The sequence below is a fragment of the Heptranchias perlo genome, chromosome 12 (genome assembly GCF_035084215.1).
Source record: "Heptranchias perlo isolate sHepPer1 chromosome 12, sHepPer1.hap1, whole genome shotgun sequence".
Taxonomy (NCBI): domain Eukaryota; kingdom Metazoa; phylum Chordata; class Chondrichthyes; order Hexanchiformes; family Hexanchidae; genus Heptranchias; species Heptranchias perlo.
The window spans coordinates 15069235-15091263 of record NC_090336.1 but is presented as its reverse complement, the minus strand read 5'-3'; the positions used below and the strand labels follow the sequence as shown (position 1 = coordinate 15091263).

General features: G+C 46.1%; 1 protein-coding gene across 1 annotated transcript in view; it reads left to right on the top strand.

Moving 5' to 3' along the window:
- Positions 1 to 22029, top strand: part of dusp8a (dual specificity phosphatase 8a) — a 187179-nt gene that overhangs the window by 50729 nt on the left and 114421 nt on the right. Inside the window, exon 2 of the mRNA XM_067993692.1 lies at positions 7880 to 8018. Coding sequence (XP_067849793.1) covers positions 7880 to 8018 — 139 coding nt within the window. The remainder of the gene's footprint in view (positions 1 to 7879; positions 8019 to 22029) is intronic.

The following is a 22029-nucleotide window of genomic DNA, read 5'->3' as shown; positions in this document are numbered from 1 at the left end:
CGCCCACACTGGGCAAAAAGTGATTGGGCTCTATCTTGACTGTGCGATAGTGTAGAACGGGCAATTGTGAATCAACAGCCCATCTTACATCTCTCCCGATTGAAGTCAATGGAAATGCAGGAGCATTATCAAACAAAATTTGACATCGAGCCACACAGGGAGACATTAGGACAGGTGCTTGGTCACAGAGGTAGGTTTTAAGGAGCGTCTTAAAGGAGGAGAGAGAGGTGGAGAGGTTTAAGGAGGGAATTCCAGAGCTAGGGACCGAGGCAGCTGAAGGCACGGCCGCCAATGGAGGGGCGAAGGGAATCGGGGATGCGCAAGAGGCGAGAATTGGAGGAACGCAGAGATCTCGGAGGGTCATAGGACTGGAGGTGGTTATAGAGATAAGGAGGGGCGAGGCCACGGAGGGACTTGAAAACAAGGATGAGAATTTTAAAATCGAGGCGTAGCTGGATCGGGAGCCAATGTAGGGTCAGCAGGCACAGGGGTGATGGGTGAACAAGACTTGGTGCAAGTTAGGATACGGGCAGCAGAGTTTTGGAAACAGGGAGTGAGGGGCTGCCCTTCTGCAAAGCAAGTTTTCAGTAAGATTTTTCTATGGTCTCCAGGAACTCTGCACCTGCTGTTTCGTGCAATTATTTTGCAAACTTTCAGCATAGATTTATAGATACCCGATTTACGAGGTCTGCTTTCAATCTTGTGGGGACAAAGGAAAAACACTGTCCAGAAAATCCGCTCCCCACCCCTGCCTCTGTTGTGTTTTCCAATTCCGAGTTAAGGCTTACAATCCAACGCAGTGCCGTTAGACTAGGAAGGGGGAATCGGCTGGGGTTCTTGCTCCTGGTCGCTATCCGGCAACTCCTACCCGCGGATGGCGGCCAAGGACAGGGTCGGGCTTGGCTTTGATTTGCCCACTGTCGAATATCCTGGCAGCATTCACTCTGTTTAGGCTCGCATGGCCACTTGAATGAGTTTCTAGAGGGCAGTTGGCTCTTGAGGAAAGGTACCCCAGCATGAGTCAGTGCCTTAGGACAGGAAGGGCAGAAATGGATACAAAAGGGAAACAGGGAAAGGCTGATCCAGGCCTGGAAACATTACATTAAAGTCGATCACTGCTTTGAGCTTTTCAAGTACTTTAATAGAATACCAAACTGGATCGGGTGAACTTTAGGTCTAAGGCATTATTTTTACCACAGAACACAGGATGTAAAGCTAGGCCTTCACAATATCGTAAGGCCTGACGTGAATCCTGCTGCCACTCAGCTCAAGGTTTAGTCGATCTCTAGGTGATATCTTTTATATTCGGTCAGTGGGTATCTGACACGTGGAGGAACCCGTCACTGTGTTTAAGAGTCTCCAAACCAAGCTGCTGAGAATCCACACGAGCACCGTTTCTGTTCGCCCAATATGGAGTCCAAACTTTTCCCATAAGTTAGGGTTGCCAACTCTGGTTGGATGTATTCCGAGAGGTTTTATCACATGACCTCCTGCTCCAACTGCCCTGTCCAGTCAAATAGCCTTTTTTTCCCATCTCCAATATTGTTATAACTAATAAATGAAAGTTTTCAAAGAAAATGAAAAAAAAAATCACCCTTTTTTTTAATGCCTCTATGATTTTTCGCCCGGGTTGCTCGCAGCAGTGTCCAGGAGATTAATCTTTAATTCCTGGAGACTCCGGGACGATCCTGGTGGGTTGCCAATCCTACCCTAAGGTCACAGCTTACTCACTTAAATCCAGGTTGGCAACAGTCAGGATCCAGGAGCTCTACAGTGTCTGCCGTCCTACACCTGGTGTATAAGCAGCTCAAACCACATGGCTTACTAGCATGGAGCATTGGTAATGTTCCTACTGCTTCTCCAGCCAGAATTACCCTACCTGTTATAGGGCATTGGCTGCTGTGTTATCTCTGAAGAGAAAGCTTAGTTCAGGCAACAGCTTGTCAGTTTAATCTCGCCAGAATCGATTGCAACTGGGATGCAGCAGGAGTTCCCTGCATTTCTGTGTTTACCCAGGAAACGCGATTGGTTCATTGTCGATGTGTTAAAACATACAACTGTGTCCGGACAGAAGATGAATCTCACCCTGACACTGCTTTCCTTATCAAATGTAGTCCAAGGGCTAGATTGGACATTTTAATCCTACTCTGGCTAGTTTTCCTTGAAGCTGTCATTCAACAAATCAAAGTGATTTTTTTTTTTAAAAGTCACATTGTCCTCCTGAAAAAAGATATTTAGCAAACCTTTATTTACAAGCAAATGATGCAGTGACGTAAATCCAAACATATCTTCTTGCCATTTGCATGTGACATGCCAATGACCAAAATGGTGCCTCGCTTTCTAGCTCCTTCCTACTTCAGTTGGAAGAAAAAATGTTTTTCATTAAGAGGGAACTCCATTGTAAAAAAAATTTTAAAAGCACTTTGTCTTCACTCAAAGAGTTTTGGCAAGTTTTTTTTAATGTTTGGAGAGGGAAGAGTCAAAACTTTGTCATTCTTGTCATGGTGACAGAAGGACGATTTTCAATATGATTTATGTGGCTACATTGAGTAATTAAGAACATTCCCTTTTCAAACTTTTCCGTGAGATGTTCTTTTGTTGTTGAGGTTATTTTAAGGGTACAGATGTTCATTTATGAAGTCATTTATTTCTGAATTTAATTACAGGCAATAAAGAAATAGAAACTACTCAGCAGTCGGAGACTCAGTTATGTGACTCTGCGACCAGCACAGCTCACTGCCAACCAGTACTATAGGTTGTCAGTGCTGAAAAATGAAGTTTATCGTACACTAACGAATGTTAGACTGATGGGAATGTGGTATATCGGAGAGTGTTAGAGTGAGGGACATGTTGCATTGGAGAATGTTAGACTGAGGGATGGGGGTATATCGGAGAGTGTTACAGTGAGGGATGTGGTGTATTGCAGAGTGTTATAGTGAGGGATGTGGTATATCAGAGAGTGTTATAGTGAGGGATGCGGGTATATCGAAGAGTGTTAAAATGAGGGATGTGGTATATCAGAGAGTGTTATAATGAGGGATGCGGGTATATCGAAGAGTGTTAAAATGAGGGATGTGGTATATCAGAGAGTGTTATAATGAGGGATGCGGGTATATCGAAGAGTGTTAAAATGAGGGATGTGGTATATCAGAGAGTGTTATAATGAGGGATGCGGGTATATCGAAGAGTGTTGCAGTGAGGAATGTGTGGTGTATCGGAGAGGATTAGACTGAGGGACGTGGGACATCGGAGAGTGACACAGTGAGGGATACGTGGTATATCGGAAAGTGTCAGACTGAGAAGTGGTATATCGGAGAGGGTTATAGTGAGGGATGGGGGTATATCGGAGAGTGTTAAAATGAGGGATGTGGTGTATCGGAGAGTGTTATAGTGAGGGATGGGGGTATATCGAAGAGTGTTAAAATGAGGGATGTGGTATATCAGAGAGTGTTATAATGAGGGATGCGGGTATATCGGAGAGTGTTGCAGTGAGGAACGTGTGGTGTATCGGAGAGGATTAGACTGAGGGATGTGGGACAGTGGAGAGTGACACAGTGAGGGATATATGGTATATCGGAAAGTGTCAGACTGAGAAGTGGTATATCGGAGAGGGTAACAATGAGCGATGTGTGGTATATCGGAGAGTGTTAGACTGAGGAACGTTGTGTATCGGAGAATGTTGCAGTAGGGCAAGTGCAGTATATTGGAAAGTGTTACTGTGAGGGATGTTCAGTATATTGGAGAGTATTACAGTGAGGTGTGCAATATATCACAGGTTGTTAGAATGAGGTGCGTATGTGTCATAATGAGGGTAGTATGCGCTTATATTATATCAGAGGGCACGGAGGAGGTCAAGATTTGATGAGAACCATTGCACTGTGAGAGAACTGGAGGTTATAAATCCAAATGAATGTAGAGTAGAATCGTCAGCAAAGAGTGAATAGGGTGGGTTGGTTGATGAGAAGGATGTTGGTCTGGAGAAGAAACAGAGCAGAAGAGAACACAGCCTGAGCAAAATCCTGAGCTAATGAGAAAAGATGTGGAGATGCCGGTGATGGACTGGGGTTGACAATTGTAAACAATTTTGTAAACTTGGTGTTGTAAAATTGTTTACAAATGAGAAAAGAGGCAGAGGATGAGCCATCGATGCAGCAAAATTGGAGAGGAAACTAGATAGCAAGCAGTCAGCTTTGACTCAGTGATAGTACTCTTGCCTCTGGGTCAGAATGTTGTGGGTTCAAGTCCCACTCCAGAGACCTGAGTACGTAATCTAGGCTGATACTCCAGTGCAGTCAGAGGTGCCGTCTTTCGGATGAGACATTAAACCGAAGCTTGTCTAGGAGTGTGCAGTGCCAGACCCTGTCAAAAATTGGGTAGTTGGGAACAATTTGTGTTTGGTTCAGGGTTTGGTATTCAAATGTTATATTTGGATGAGGAATTCCATACAATCTAGGGAACGGGAAGTGGTTTGTCAGACTGGTATTCTGCGCTTCGTGCTTTTCTAGAGTTAGCCATGTGCATATCATAACATTGGACCTTTCCTCATCAACAAGATGAATGGCAGCCCGAGCCATACTTTCTCCTGGTGGATGGCTTTAGTCAGAATAGAAAATGCACTCCTGCCACTTTTAAAAATAAAAACATTTACACATTTAAGCCATTTTCCTCCCTTTCCCTCTCTTCAAGGTCTCCTGCATGGTGTGGCATACCCTGACTGAGGGGACAAGCAGACTCCTGGTCTACTCCTGGCCCTCCATCGTCGCAGTGTCACCAATTTGGTAGAAGGCAGCACAGGAAGGGGTGACTGGCCCACCTGTGATGTCTCCCCTCTTTGCCCAGTTCCTGCGTGGCACCTCTGCCAACAGCATGCCATGGGTATGAAGCTGCGACCTATCACCCTGAGGCACATTGAGTTAGTCAAAGCTCCCAATGTCACAGTGCCATTACATCCACATATTTAGAGGAGCGTAGCGTTTGTCAGGATAACAAACCCTGGTGTTGTGTTTTGGACTGCCCATGGCCACCCTTTCCTTGACTTGTGGAGTAGGCTTGATGGACCAGCTAGGATATGGGGGCACTGGGGAAGGTGTAAAACAAGATTTACAAGGATTTTACCAGAACTGAGAAGTTATAACTATCAGGAAAGACTGAATAGGCTGGGGCTCTTCTCTTGACTCAGAGATGACCTAATAGAGGTCATCAAAGTTATGAAGGAGTTCAATAGGGTAGACGTAGAGAAGATGTTTCTACTTGTGGGGAATCCAAAACTAGAGGTCAAAAATATAAGATAGTCACTAATAAATCCAATAAAGAATTCAGGAGAAACTTTTTTACTCAGAGGGTGGTTAGAATGTGGAATTTCCCACCACATGGGGTAGTTGAGACAAATAACATAGATGCATTTAAGGGGAAGCTGGGTAAGCATATGAGAGAGAAAGGAATAGAAGGGTATCCTGATAAAGTTAGATGAAGTAGGGAGGGAGGAGGCTCGTGTGGAGCATAAACCAGTTGGGCCGAATGGCCTGTTTCTATGGTGTAAATTCCATGTATTTTTCCTGCCTGTCATTTCTGTATATTCGTTCTGTACTGCAGCTGCATCACGGCTTTGCAGGATGCAGGTGCCTTTGTCTAATTCAAGGATTAGCTCATCCGCCTTTTGATGGTATTTCCACCAACGAGAGTCCCACTCCCCTCTTGCAGGCGGTCCCCTCGCCGCCCCCCCCCCCTCCCTCCCCCCCCCCCCCCCATCCCGCCTCCCGAAGCCATTGACATCTTCCAGAGGAGACCAGATTAACCTTAACCACTTTCCCGCACTCGGTGTTGACCAATCACAGGTGGCGCCGTCCGCTGTCATTACAGTAGCAGGTTTTAACACCTGTTCCTACCTTAAGAGGTGTGGAGGACGGTCTCAGGAGCTCCGCTGATGGTCGGCTGATGACCATGAAGGGTGAAGAAAACCTTTGAGCTCATTAATCATTAGTATATAACATGGATACAACCAACTTCTAAGGACTAAGAAAGACTCGCAATATAAAGAACCTTTCACAATCTCAGGACGTCCCAAAGCGCTTTACAGCCAATGAAGTGCTTTTGAAGTGAAGTCTCTGTTGTAATGCAGGAAATGTGCGGCCAATTTGCACACAGCAAGGTCCCACAAATAGCAGTGAGATAAATGACCAGATAATCTGCTTTTTAGTGATGTTAGTTGAGGGATAAATATTGGCCAGGACACTGGGGAGAACACCCCTGCTGTTCTTTGAAATAGTGCCATGGGATGTTTTAAATCCACCTGAGAGGGCAGACAGGGCCTCGTCTTAACATTTCATCCGAAAGACGACGCTTCCAATAGTGTATATGTGAACGTGCCGGAGATGAGGTGAGATGTGCTCCAATGATGAACATTGAACTCAACCTGCTCCAAAAATAACCCGTGCAGCAACGATGTCCCTTTAACAGGTTTTTAGTGTTTCGGATAAAGTATTTTCCAGGTTACTGAACAAAACTCTTGTCTGCTGTGACACGATCACTAAGGTGTCATCCACTTTGGACCTAAGAAAGTATTTTCGAAATGGTGAGAAGCTAGGAATTATGGATGAGCGGAGAGATTTAGGGGTCCAAGCACAGAAATCACTAAACGCTAATGGGCAGGTAAAAAAATAATGTAAAAGGATAATGGAATGTTGGCCTTTATCTCAAGGGGGCTGGAATACAAAGGGGAGGAAGTTATGTTAAAGATGTATAAAGTTCTGGTTAGACGTTATTTAAAGTACTGTGTTCAGTTCTGGGCACTGCACCTCAGGAAGGATATGTTGGCCTTGGAGGGAGGTGCAGCGCAGATTCATCAGAATGGTACCGGGGCTAAAAGGGTTAAATTATGAGGACAGGTTGCATAGACTAGGCTTGTATTCCCTTGAGTTTAGAAGATTAAGGGGTGATTCAATTGAGGTGTTTAAGATGATTAAAGGAGTTGATGGAGTAGATAAACTATTTCCTCTGGTGGGAGAGTCCAGAACAAGGGGGCATAACCTTAGAATTAGAGCTAGGCTGTTCAGGGGTGAGGTCAGAAAGTACTCCTTCACACAAAGGGTAGTGGAAATCTGGACCTCTCTCCCTCAAAAAACCTGTTGAGGCTGGGGGTCAATTAAAAATTTCAAAACTGAGATTGATAGATTTTTGTTAGGCAAGGGTATTAAGGGTCATGGAACCAAGGCGGTCAGATAGAGTTAAGGCACGGATCAGCCATGACCTAATTGAATAGCGGAACAAGCTCGAGGGGCTGAATGGCTTATTCCTGTTCCTATGTGTTAACAAGCGCACACTCGGCCAGTTATCTATGAACCTTCATTAAAAGCAAACGCATAAAGAAGTTCGGGTTGCACCATCTGGCTGTCGCGTAGATGGACAGCTCGACCAGAGGTGGGCAGCTCGGCCAGAGGTGGGCAGCTCGGCCAGAGGTGGGCAGCTCGGCCAGAGGTGGGCAGCTCGACCAGAGGTGGGCAGCTCGACCAGAGGTGGGCAGCTCGGCCAGAGATGGGCAGCTCGGCCAGAGATTCAGCTGAAATTTCTGGAGTGAGCTATTTCCAGGAATTAAGTTTTCCCTGCACACTCCCCTTTAAATGTATCCCTTTTAATTTATTGTGGGTGTGCCGGAGAGTGTGTTGACATGAACTCACTGACGAGGAAGTATTTGGTAGAAACAATGTGATTTTCCAGACTTTTCCTCAGTTTTCCCGCTCCACACCACCTCTCCAAATCACTTCAGTCAGGCTATAAAAACTACCGCTTGGAAAATTCCACCCTGTTTATACAAGTCTGCTGTGTCCCTCCTGATGTGTCCCACCCTAACACTTTTCTTATGTCCCCTTTTCTAACTTTGCAGATTGATATGGAGGGGAAGCAGGAAGTGGTGCTTTACGACCAGTGCACGCGAGACCCGGGCAAGCTGGCGTCAGACAGCTTCACCTCTGTACTCCTTGGCAAGCTGGAGGGCTGCTTCCATTACGTCTCTCTACTGGCAGGTACGGCTCCCCCGCCCACTTTCCACACTCGCTGTTAAATGCCCTCGATTTCCTTCTTTATTTTGAAAAGAAACATTACAACTTCCTCGTCAAAGACCATTTGCAGAGCGCTCAAAGTTATTTGTGGTTTCCTTAAACGTCATGTTCGATTAAATCATTTTTTTTTGAGACGATCTTATGGATGTTCAGGGCTCAACTGAATGTATTTCTTTATGAACGATGTTCATTAAGGCTGTTTGCCGGCTGGGTGAATTTATCCAATGAGTAGCTGATCCATACGGAACAGGATGGTCCTAAGTTCGATCCCAGTTTTGTGCTGGGTTAGTTGGCCTTAGGTGGGTTGGTGGTAAGGGTGCTACAATTCCCTCAGCTCCCTTGGATGAGGGAGGTTGTATATTAGCTGGAGCTTCTGCTCCTGATGTCTAGCCAGTGACCTCCTGCTCGAAGTGTGCGCGCATGGCTGTCAAATGAGGAGAAGAATAGTTTTACTGCGATGCCCACCATGGCCGAATGTCCTGCCGATACTTGGTGTCCAGGCTCACACATGAGGAATGGCCATTTGGGCAAGTTGCCGGAGGGCGCACAGCACCTATACCTCAAAAGGAGGTCAACATCTTCAAGTGAGAAGGAAAGGAGAGCAGAGGGAAGAAAAGGAGGCAATTTTTTTTTAAAAAGGAAGTTAATTATGTAAAAGTTGCTCCTTGGTTTCGGGCAGTGTGATGATATACGTTGCAATAGGGTGCCGTAGTGTAGTAGTTATGTTACTGGATTAGTAATCCCAAGGCCTGGACTAGGAGGGAGAACCTGAGTTCAACTCACACCATGGTAGTTTGAGAATTTGGATTCAGTTTTTAAAATGCTGGTATCAGAAAAGTCCTTTAATATCCCACTCCATGATTTTGTCACAAAGTCTGTTCACCAATTTTCCCATTGCATCTGAACGATGAAGATGTGGAGGAGCAATGTTACAGAGGACTGGTAACCACGGGAGGGCAGTAGGGCACAATGTGCCTGAACACAAGACGCATCGAGGCATGAAAGTCGAGTATCCACCAGCTCATCCACTCCCGAAAATGACAACAGCAACAAGGAATATTAACCTGGGCCACTTCCAAATACCCACCTCACCACCCCCTCCAGACTGAGCTTCAGATCGGCCGTAAGGTGAGGTGATACGTGCCCTGATGACAGAATCACATCCTGAGTCGCAGACACCAGAAATTCAGACACTCTGGAAGCAGAAATTAATCTTGTGTGGCTAATTACTCAAAAAGAAAGGGTTTTTCCAGAGCTGTCAATTAGTGGCTGGCACGGAGAGCGCTGATTGTAGGCTTGCAAAGGCAAAGGCAAGTTCTAAATTAGTTGTAATCATAGAGTATGATGTTCCCCTTTTTTTCTGTGGGGTGCTCGTGTGTATTTTTCTGGTAATAACATCGCAATTCCTGGCGGTCGGGTCGCATGATTAAATGAGATCATTGGGATGAGGATAACAGCCCGTATCAGATGATGTCCATTAGCTGCGGGGAGTGCCGGGCTGATTGCCCGAAGCAGCTGAAAAGCAATGCTAGGATCTGGCTTCGGCTCTTCTGCAGAACTCTGCACCAGAACATAGGAGCAGGAGTAGGCCATTCAGCCCCTCGAGCCTGTTCTGCCATTCGATTAGATCATGATCATCTGTATCTTAACTCCATTTACCTGCCTTGGTTCCATAACCCTTAATACCCTTACCTAACAAAAATCTATCAATCTCAGTTTTGAAATTTTCAATTGACCCCCAACCTCTACAGCTTTTTGGGGGAGAGAGTTCCAGATTTCCACTACCCTTGGTATGAAGAAGTGCTTCCTGACGTCACCTCCGAACAGCCTAGCTCTCATTTTAAGATTATGGTCCCTTGTTCTGGACTCCCCCACCAGAGGAAATAGTTTCTATCTATCCTATCAAATCCTTTAATCATCTTAAACATCTCAATGTACTGTGCCTCGTTCCCATTTGACAGATTTCCACTTTTATGCCGGGAATTCAATAGCTGCTGCAGCTCCACCCCTACTCTGTATCGATCAAATTTTTTGAAAAAGGCCCACAATGTGATACCAGTGGAGCGAGCCTTTGGCTGAGTGGTAGCATTCCTTGCCTCTGAGTCAGAAGGTGCAGGGTTCAAATCCCGCTTCAGACAGTCGAGTGGAGACCAGAGCTCCGGCTCTGAATTCTAGGTTGACTTCCAGCTGGTTACCCCCACCCAGCGGGTGTGGGCGCCCCCTGGCCATCATATGGGTCGTGGGAGTCCATAAAACCCTCCCGCCGTACAGGACTGATCACCCTGTCGGCTGGTGGAAAGATGGTTAGGGCCATGGAAGGAGCGTTCACATCGCGGCCTGTCAGACTGTTAACCAGCCTGAGAATCCTCCCACTGCTTCGTACCATTCCCGAAGGGAAGAGCGTGAAGATATGCTTAAAAAAAAAATGAAATACCAATGGCAAAGCTTCACATGCCACTTCTTCTACCTGTGGGGCCCCATCGCCCCTCAGCAAGACAGTGTCACCTGGGACTGTGCACCTTGCTAGACCTTTAAATACTGAGCTAACCAGCACTTGCTGAGCAAGAATTGCAGGAGCTCGTATTGAGTCACGGGAAATCTTGGTTTCTTGGCAGTTGCTGCAATCTTTCCAAGTCTTTCCGTGCTCCTCGCAGCCACCAGGGTCAACTTCATTCAACACCTTGGCCTGGACTTTCTGTCCGTGCTGTGGAGAGCTGGGGTGGAGGAGCATTTCCGGACGGGGAACCCGGAAGTATGGGTTTCCCAGACGTTCTGACGATTTTAACGTCAAGACGCCTTTTAAATTTCTCTGCTTTGAACGGTGCCAGGCAGATGGTTAGCAAACCCACGTCCGTTGCTCGTGTGCCCTCCTTTGCAGCCTCACGCGACCGACCAAAATCACCTGACAAGTCACAATTATCCCAAACAGACAGTTCCAATCCTCTCCGTGCCCTCTGGGCTCTGTGGGACGGAGCAGTTAGGAAAAATTGTCAATTAGTTGTTAATGTTGACATTTGCATTTAAATGCGATCGTGCATGTTTATATACCTGCGTTTTTTTTCCAAATATCACATTCTCACAAATATTGCAACAAAGCATAAATATTTTTTGAAACCTATTGCAGCAATTAAACTAGTCTGTTCTTGCCAACCATTCTATGAGAAAATATCACAAAGTTTCTTATCTATTGCTTTATAATAGAGAAAGCCTTCCAGAATTTGAATAAATGCTTATCTTATCCAAGTACAAACCTCGGAATGTACCGCTCACCATTGCTGCCACTGTACGTGGAATCTATTTTGTCTAGAAACACAGTCCTAGTGCAATACTCAAATGTACGATGTTTGGTCTTTCGCCTTGCGGATGAGATCCCAATCACACCATAACATTACAATGCTCCATTCCCAATTACAACATTGCATATCCAACCCTGCAAATTAATCAAACAATAACAACAACTTGCATTTATATAGCACCTTTAAATTAGTAAAACATCCCAAGGCACTTCACAGGGGCGTTATCAGACAAAATTTGACACCAGGCCACATAAGCAGATATTAGGAAAGGCGTCAAAAGCTCAATCAAATAATATGGCGGATCTCCCCTGGCGTTGCCCAGGAAAGTCAGGATCATCCAGATTTCCCTCAGAACGCATGAGTGATGCTGTGAGTGAAAGTATGGAGACTCACAGCTTCTGAAGTTCCAACCAGTGGTAGAAGTCTGCAACTGCAGGCGTGATGTTGTGTCACAGAATGGTAATGCATAAATGGGGAGTGTGCAAAATACATACAAATGTATTTTAGATATAATACATGCTTATTTTTTAATGCAAACCACTTCTGTTTGCTGTGCTGTGCTGTGCAAACCGGCCCAGTTAGATCACAGACCAGATACTGAAAATCGTCGACCACAGAGATACCAAGGGAACATCTGCACAGGGCAGAGAAAATGACAGCCGTCACCCATGACTGTGACAACACTGAGGAGGTTTATGGGTCCTGCGGCAGCAATAGCACTACGTCATTGGTATTATAATGCAGCCACTGAAACTGGGGCTCTTGTCGGTGCTAGAGTCGTTATATGAAGGGGCTGAAGTAACGTCCTTGAATTGTGGACACTCAGCGTAACCTTGAAGTTGCAGCAGCAGGTTTTACTCAATGAACTGGAAGAGGAGACCAACATCGCATCAGTTAGAGTAGTACCGCACCGGGGAGACCTCTACCGTACCGGGGAGACCTCTACCGTACCGGGGAGACCTGTACCGTACCGGGGAGACCTGTACCACACTGGCGGAGACCTGCCCCACCCTTGGGAGAACCTCACCGCATTTGTGGAGACCCGCCCCGCGCCCGGGAGACCCGCTCCGCACTGGGGAAACTTGACCTCCCCCCTGGGGAGCCCCTCACCACAGTGGGGAGACCGGCACCACACTGGGGAGACCCTCACCCCACTGGGGAGACCCTCACCGCCCTGGGGAGACCCTCACCGCCCTGGGGAGACCCGTACCGCCCTGGGGAGACCTGCCCTGCCTGGGGAGACCTGCCCTGCCTGGGGAGACCCGCACCGCCCTGGGGAGACCTGCACCGCCCTGGGGCGAACCTTACCGCCCTGGGGAGACCCTTACCGCCCTGGGGCGAACCTTACCGCCCTGGGGAGACCCTTACCGCCCTGGGGCGAACCTTACCGCCCTGGGGAGACCCTTACCGCCCTGGGGAGACCCTCACCGCCCTGGGGAGACCTGCCCTGCCTGGGGAGACCTGCCCTGCCTGGGGAGACCCGCACCGCCCTGGGGCGAACCTTACCGCCCTGGGGAGACCCTTACCGCCCTGGGGAGACCCTTACCGCCCTGGGGAGACCCTTACCGCCCTGGGGAGAACCTTACCGCCCTGGGGAGACCTACCCCACCTGGGGGACTCTCACCGCTCTGGGGAAACCTGCCCTGCCTTGGGAGAACCTCACAGCACTGGGGAGACCCTCACCACACTGCGGAGATCTGCCCCACACTAAGGAGATGTGCTGCTATTCTAAATATTTTTAGATTTAACACTTTTGTATTTGGGGTTTCAGGAGATCGATATCCACATGCCAACTCCCTGTGTTTACACTGCCAAAAAGTGCCTCCTTAATCCTGACAAGAGAATCATAGACCATCATCTTCATAGGTCTCTCACTCTGACATTGGGAGAAGGGATCTGGTGATGTAAATGCAGGGAGGTCGCTGTCCTACGACTTCAAGTACAGAAGCGCTGCATAAAAATGCCTCAAAGATCAGTCAACATGACTGAATCCTGCTCGACCTTTACCTCCTGCATTTGTCTCTGTACATGTAACAAAATACGGACCAGCTCCTGATTCCAGCGAAACCTTCCCACGCAGATAGTCGGTGGCAGAAACATTTCATTTTCGCAAATCATTACCACAATCCTGAAAAAAGTATCAACCATTTTTTCGGAAGTTGCTAATAAGCTAACAGAAACAAGCAATGCTAATCTTTTAAAGTGTCAATTTTAGTACCTACTGTCAGCCTTTCTAAAAACCAAATTGTTAGCAGAAAATTAACTTCCCTCTTCTACAAGCTTGCTGACCTGTGCCTCAGATTAGTCTGTGACCAAGCTGACAATTGTTAACAAAAGAGAAACCTACAATTTGTGAGGCTCCTTTCTATGTGAGCAGTGGTTGTGTTTGTGCAGTCGTTTAGTTACAGATCTGCACACAGGGCTGACCAACTACCTCACTGCTTGGGGGTCATTTCGATTTTGTGCGATGATGTAAGTCGGCAGCCCGTTTTATACATCTCTCCTATTGAAATCAGTAGAAATAAAAATCGGAAGAGATGTATAAAACGGGCTGCCGACTCACTATTGCACCTTTTACACTATCGCACAAGTCAAGATCTACCCACTCACACTGACTCCAGTTTCCCCTCCATGAAATGATCCAAATGAACAACTTGTGATTCAGGGCCTGAAGGGGACTTGGAGCCGTGTGATGTCCATACAGTGGAAGAGCAGGCAGTCAGTCTGTGGTGCTGTCCTCTCGGTGCCCCCACACTGCTGCTGCTACACTAACTTTTTAAAATTCATTTTTGGCATAGGAGCATCGCTGGCAAGGCCAGCATTTATTGCCCATCCCTAGTTCCCCTACAGAAGGTGATGGTGAGCTTTCTTCTTTGAACCGCTGCAGCCCATGTAGTGAAGGTTCTCCCACAGTGCTGTTAGGTAGGGAGTTCCAGGATTTGGACCCAGCGACGCTGAAGGAACGGCGATATATTTCCAAGTCGGGATGGTGTGTGACTCGGAGGGGAACTTGGAGGGGGTGGTGTTCCTGCTGCCCTTGTCCTTCTAGGTGGTGGAGGCCGTGGGTTTGGGAGGTGCGGTCGAAGAAGTTTTGGTGATGTGCTGTAGTGCATCCTGTAGATACACACACTGCAGCCACGGTGCGCTGGTGGTGGAGGGAGCGGATGCTTAAGGTGCTCTTCTACAGTAACAAAAGTGATTGGTAGATTGACCATTGCACCCGCCCTGCACCCTTCTCGCCACACCACCCACCCCATTTGCCTGACTCTCCAGTGTGGGGCGGGTCTCCCCAGTTGCGGGTCTCCCCGGTGCGGGGCAGGTCTCCCCAGTGCGGTACTACTCTAACTGATGCGATGTTGGTCTCCTCTTCCAGTTCATTGAGTAAAACCTGCTGCTGCAACTTCAAGGTTACGCTGAGTGTCCACAATTCAAGGATGTTACTTCAGCCCCTTCATATAACGACTCTAGCACCGACAAGAGCCCCAGTTTCAGTGGCTGCATTATAATACCAATGACGTAGTGCTATTGCTGCCGCAGGACCCATAAACCTCCTCAGTGTTGTCACAGTCATGGGTGACGGCTGTCATTTTCTCTGCCCTGTGCAGATGTTCCCTTGGTATCTCTGTGGTCGACGATTTTCAGTATCTGGTCCGTGATCTAACTGGGCCGGATTGAACAGCACAGCACAGCAAACAGAAGTGGTTTGCATTAAAAAATAAGCATGTATTATATCTAAAATACATTTGTATGTATTTTGCACACTCCCCGTTTATGCACCACCATTCTGTGACACAACATCACGCCTGCAGTTGCAGACTTCTACCACTGGTTGGAACTTCAGAGGCTGTGAGTCTCCATACTTTCACTCACAGCATCACTCATGCGTTCTGAGGGAAATCCGGATGGTCTTGACTTTCCTGGGCAACGCCAGGGGAGATCCGCCATATTTATTTGATTGATCTTTTGACACCTGTCCTGATATCACCTTATGTGGCCTGGTGTCAAATTATGTCTGATAACGCCCCTGTGAAGCGCCTTGGAATGTTTTACTAATTTAAAGGTGCTATATAAATGCAAGTTGTTGTTGTTGTTTGAATATATAATTAATTTGCAGGGTGTTCATGTGTGGATTAGGGATGGATATTGTTGACCGGAGGTCACCGGTTATGGTTATTGGCTTAGTGCAAAGAGGAGAAGAGTCAATTCTCTCTTAACTCTCAATTCGCTTTATTCACGTCATAAGATCATATACATATAGCTTATACATCTGGTTAGATATAGACATGCAGTTTGCACCAGGTTATACAGTTTTATACCCAAACTAGGATCTAAACACACACCCACTAGGTTTCTCTGACACTCCCTGAGTAGTCACAGAATATAAAGGCTAATACCCGAAAAGGAGAGCTGACGCTGGCCAGGCGCTCCGTTCTCTCTCTCTTTCGACGTTGTCTCTACGTCCCTGACGTAGGTGCTTCCACTTCCGCGATGGTTGGTCTCCGGAGTCTTCGCTGGCTCCGCGCCCGAGATTCTTCATTCTTATTCCGAATCTTATCTCTTCAAGCTGTGCTGTCTCTCTCTCCCGTTGTTTTAGGCTTGCTCGCCTAGTCCGTGTCTTCTCCTCATTGGCTCTGTCCCAAGGACTTAGGTAGCATTACCTCATTACTCCTTTTCTAAATAAGGACTTGTGTCTTATCACATCTCCTTTATCTTTCACGAAACTTAGCTAATTCAAACCGGTTCCAGCCAGCTCAGGCCAGCGACTGAACTCAGATTACTTCAGTTCAAAAGTTGCTTTTGCCTGTGTGTCAGCAGTTCGGAATAAACTCAGTAGTTTCTGCAGCCCCATGCAATGTTGTAATTGGGAATGGAGCATTGTAATGTTATGGTGTGATTGGGATCTCATCCGCAAGGCGAAAGACCGGAAATAGTACATTTGAGTATTGCACTAGGACTGTGTTTCTAGACAAAATAGATTCTACGTACAGTGGCAGCAATGGTGAGCGGTACATTCCGAGGTTTGTACTTGGATAAGATAAGCATTTATTCAAATTCTGGAAGGCTTTCTCTATTATAAAGCAATAGACAAGAAACTTTGTGATATTTTCTCATAGAATGGTTGGCAAGAACAGACTAGTTTAATTGCTGCAATAGGTTTAAAAAAATATTTATGCTTTGTTGCAATATTTGTGAGAATGTGATATTTGGAAAAAAAATGCAGGTACATAAACATGCACGATCGCATTTAAATGCAAATGTCAACATTAACAACTAATTGACAATTTTTCCTAACTGCTCCGTCCCACAGAGCCCAGAGGGCACGGAGAGGATTGGAACTGTCTGTTTGGGATGATTGTGACTTGTCAGGTGATTTTGGTCGGTCGCGTGAGGCTGCAAAGGAGGGCACACGAGCAACGGACGTGGGTTTGCTAACCATCTGCCTGGCACCGTTCAAAGCAGGGAGAGAGAGAAAAAAAAATTTATTTTGTGATCCTGCGAACTCTTCACTTTCTAATTAGGCCATCATTGAATTTACATCTGTACAGTGTGGGGGAGTCAAGGTCATTGAAATGTAGAATAGTCATCCATTGTTGCTCGCAACAACAAAAAAATAGGTTTCTCTCCACAAATCAGTGTGTGAAAAAAGAACAGCTGACCCGCCCCCCGTAGGAAAAAGGGAGACGGAAAGTAAATAATATTTTGCTAAGATCAGTGTCAAAGAAAAAAAAATCGGAGCTACAAATAATCCCATTTAATTATTTATTTTTCATGTGTGCCCTTCAGAGCGAGGAATGATAGCGTTGTGGAATAGGACACTGCTCACTTCAGACACCCGGGGATCAATTCTACCGTAGAGCAGTCCCGGTACATTGCTTTGGGCGATGGGGGGGGGGCACATTTCAGGAATTCGGAGGCAGAGTCCATGCCGTTCCTATTGCTCGGAGTTCTGCGCCAGCAGCCCTGAATAACAACAACAAAAACTTGCATTTATATAGCGCCTTTAACATGGTAAAATAACCCGAGGCACTCTACAGGAGCTTCAATCTGAGAAAAAGTTAACACTGAGCCAAAGAAGGAGACATTGAGACAGGTGACCAAAAGCTTGGTCAAAGAGGTAGGTTTTAAGGAGCGTCTTAAAGGAGGAGAGAGGTAGAGAGGTGCAGAGGCTTAGGGAGGGAATTCCAGAGCTTGGGGCCTAGACAGCTGAAGGCACGGCCGCCAATGGTGGAGCGAAGGAAGTCAGAGATGCACGACGACAACAACTTGTGCTATGGACTTGCACCCATTACAGACTGATGTTTGACTGCCCCCATCTCATTTCATATACAAATCTTACAACCAGCAGAGAGATTTTTCATCCCAGCGATCTGGCTGGATCCAAGGGATGGAAGAACCACGTTCGACCCTTCCGACCAAGGCCATTTTTTTACACAGACATAATTATTCAAAATAATGGAACCCAGTGACGAAGTTACAATCCTTTCTGCTAGGTCAATGTTCCTCTGAAAGGAGGGGTGAGCGGAGCATGTCATGCCAAGTTACGAAACAGTCTCTAAATCTGAGTAAACCTCAAATCATCATTCCCTTCAGGTAGTGACTGAATAGGCCGCAATCCGTCAATCTCTGATAAAATCCTCTCATAAAGAAAGACTTGCGTTTACATAGCGTTTATCACGACCTCAGGATGTCCCAAAGTGCTTTACAGCCAATGAAGTACTTTTAAAGTGTAGTCGCTGTTGCAATGTAGGAAACGCGGCAGCCAATTTACGCACGGGGAGAACTCACCCGCTCTTCTTCGGAATAGTGCCATTTTCGTCCACCTTAGAGGGCCTCAGCTTTACATCTCATTCGAAAGACGGCACCTCCAACAATGCAGCACTCCCTCAGTACTGCGCTCGAGTGTCAGCCGAGATTTTGTGCTCCAGCCTCTGGAGTGGGATTTGAACCCATGACCTTCTGACTTCAATTTATTTTTCAGCAGCAGGGATTGAGCTTCCATTTGTCCCAGTTTTGGACACAGAGCTGGAGATAGAAAAAGGAAACTAAAAGTATATACCACAAGTGGGCAGTAGGAAGGGATCTTATCCCAAGTTTTGCGTGTGTGTGGTCATTCTGTGTGCACAATGAAACCTAAAGAAGCCCATTCAATTCAATGCATTCCCAAAGTTACTGCGTTTTCCAATTTTGATTGCTACTGGGCAAAGTAGTTGAATCCTGATAAACACATAAGTTGTTCGCCAAGGAATGTTTTGCTTGGATCCAACTTCCTATAAACATTTGATAAAAATAGCTTGTTTGCAAATTTTTGTGCCACAGCCCATTTAATCATTCATTCAACAGTCCGGTTTAAAGATAAACAACAAAAAACACTCAACAAAATGATTGGACTGTAAAAATATGCTGCTGTGTCTTCTGTTACATTTGGCTGTGGATTGATTCATGTAGTGAACAAGCGCCATAAAGTGGATAATTTGGGGGAAATTTTATTAATGTATGGCTCGGGATTCTGAATTTAACTGCTGTGCTTGGATAATTAATTGCATATAGTAGGGATAAATAGGAAGGGCTGTAATCCACTGGATTTGAAGTGGGAGTGAATGGGAACGAGTTTGTCCCACTGAGCTATATAATGAAAGTAAATGGGTTTTAGTCCATTGGGGTTCTATACAATGAAAGTGAATGGGGCTTAGTCCAGTGAGGTTCCACTTTATGAAAGTGAATGAGGTTTGATCCATTGAGGTTCTATATATTGGCAGTGATTGGGTTTTAGTCCATTGAGGGTTTATATAATGAAGGTAAATGGTGTTTAGTCCATTGAGCTTCTATATTTTTTTTTATTCGTTCATGGGATGTGGGCGTCGCTGGCGAGGCCGGCATTTATTGCCCATCCCTAATTGCCCTTGAGAAGGTGGTGGTGAGCCGCCTTCTTGAACCGCTGCAGTCCGTGTGGTGACGGTTCTCCCACAGTGCTGTTAGGAAGGGAGTTCCAGGATTTTGACCCAGCGACGATGAAGGAACGGCGATATATTTCCAAGTCAGCATGGTGTGTGAATTGGAGGGGAACGTGCAGGTGGTGTTGCTCCCATGTACCTGCTGCTCTTGTCCTTTTAGGTGGTAGAGGTCGCGGGTTTGGGAGGTGCTGTCGAAGAAGCCTTGGCGAGTTGCTGCAGTGCATCCTGTGGATGGTACACACTGCAGCCACTGTGCGCCGGTGGTGAAGGGAGTGAATGTTTAGGGTGGTGGATGGGGTGCCAATCAAGCGGGCTGCTTTATCTTGGATGGTGTTGAGCTTCTTGAGTGTTGTTGGAGCTGCACTCATCCAAGCAAGTGAAGAGTATTCCATCACACTCCTGACTTGTGCCTTGTAGCTGGTGGAAAGGCTTTGGGGAGTCAGGAGGTGAGTCACTCGCCACAGAATACCCAGCCTCTGACCTGCTGTTGTAGCCACAGTATTTATATGGCTGGTCCAGTTAAGTTTCTGGTCAATGGTGACTCCCAGGATGTTGATGGTGGGGGATTCGGCGATGGTAATGCCATTGAATGTCAAGGGGAGGTGGTTAGACTCTCTCTTCTTGGAGATAGTCATTGCCCGGCACTTATCTGGCGCGAATGTTACTTGCTACTTATCAGCCCAAGCCTGAGTGTTGTCCAGGTCTTGCTGTATGCGGGCTTGGACTGCTTCATTATTTGAGGGGTTGCGAATGGAACTGAACACTGTGCAATCATCAGCGAACATCCCCATTTCTGACCTTATGATGGAGGGAAGGTCATTGATGAAGCAGCTGAAGATTGTTGGGCCTAGGACACTGCCCTGAGGAACTCCTGCAGCAATGTCCTGGGGCTGAGATGATTGGCCTCCAACAACCACTACCATCTTCCTTTGCGCTAGGTATGATTCCAGCCACTGGAGAGTTTTCCCCCTGATTGCCATTGACTTCAATTTTACTAGGGCTCCTTGGTGCCACACTCGGTCAAATGCTGCCTTGATGTCAAGGGCAGTCACTCTCACCTCACCTCTGGAATTCAGCTCTTTTGTCCATGTTTGGACCAAGGCTGTAATGCGGTCTGGAGCCGAGTGGTCCTGGCGGAACCCAAACTGAGCATCGGTGAGCAGGTTATTGGTGAGTAAGTGCCGCTTGATAGCACTGTCGACGACACCTTCCATCAATTTGCTGATGATTGAGAGTAGGCTGATGGGGCGGTAATTGGCCGGATTGGATTTGTCCTGCTTTTTGTGGACAGGACATACCTGGGCAATTTTCCACATTGTCGGGTAGATGCCAGTGTTGTAGCTGTACTGAAACAGCTTGGCTAGAGGCGCAGCTAGTTGTGGAGCACAAGTCTTCAGCACTACAGCAAGGATGTTGTCGGGGCCCATAGCCTTTGTTGTATCCAGTGCACTCAGCCGTTTCTTGATATCACGTGGAGTGAATCGAATTCTATATAATGAAAGCTAATGGTGTATAGTCCATTGAGCTTCTATATAATGAAAGTGAATGGGGTTTAACATAAGAACATAAGAAATAGGAGCAGGAGTAGGCCAAATGGCCCCTTGAGACTGCTCTGCTGTTCAACAAGATCATGGCTGATCTTCAACCTCAACTCCACTTTCCCGCCCTATTCCAATATCTTTGATTCCCTTAGTGTCCAAAAATCTATCAATCTCAGTCTTGAATATACTCAACGACTGAGCATCCACAGCCCTCTGGCGTAGAGAATTCCAAGGATTCACAACCCTCTGAGTGAAGAAATTTTCCTCATCTCGGTCCAGAATGAAAGTGAATGGGGTTTAATCGATTGAGGTTCTATATAATGAAAGTGAATGGGGTTTAATTGATTGAGGTTCTATATAATGAAAGTGAATGGGGTTTAATCGATTGAGGTTCTATATAATGAAAGTGAATGGGGTTTAATCGATTGAGGTTCTATATAAGGAAAGTGAATGGGGTTTAATCGATTGAGGTTCTATATAATGAAAGTGAATGGGGAATAATTGATTGAGGTTCTATATAATGAAAGTGAATGGGGTTTAATCGATTGAGGTTCTATAGAATGAAAGTGAATGGGGTTTAATCGATTGAGGTTCTATATAAGGAAAGTGAATGGGGTTTAATCGATTGAGGTTCCATATAATGAAAGTGAATGGGGTTTAATCGATTGAGGTTCTATATAATGAAAGTGAATGGGGAATAATTGATTGAGGTTCTATATAATGAAAGTGAATGGGGTTTAATCGATTGAGATTCTATATAATGAAAGTGAATGGTGTTTAATCGATTGAGGTTCTATATAATGAAAGTGAATGGGGAATAATTGATTGAGGTTCTATATAATGAAAGTGAATGGGGTTTGGTCGATTGAGGTTCTCTATGATGAAAGTGAATGGGGTTTAATCGATTGAGGTTCTATATAATGAAAGTGAATGGGGTTTAATTGATTGAGGTTCTATATAATGAAAGTGAATGGGGTTTGGTCGATTGAGGTTCTCTATAATGAAAGTGAATGGGGTTTAATCGATTGAGGTTCTATATAATGAAAGTGAATGGGGTTTAATCGATTGAGGTTCGATATAATGAAAGTGAATGGGGTTTGGTCGATTGAGGTTCTCTATAATAAAAGTGAATGGGGTTTAATTGATTGATGTTCTATATAATGAAAGTGAATGGGGTTTAATCGAT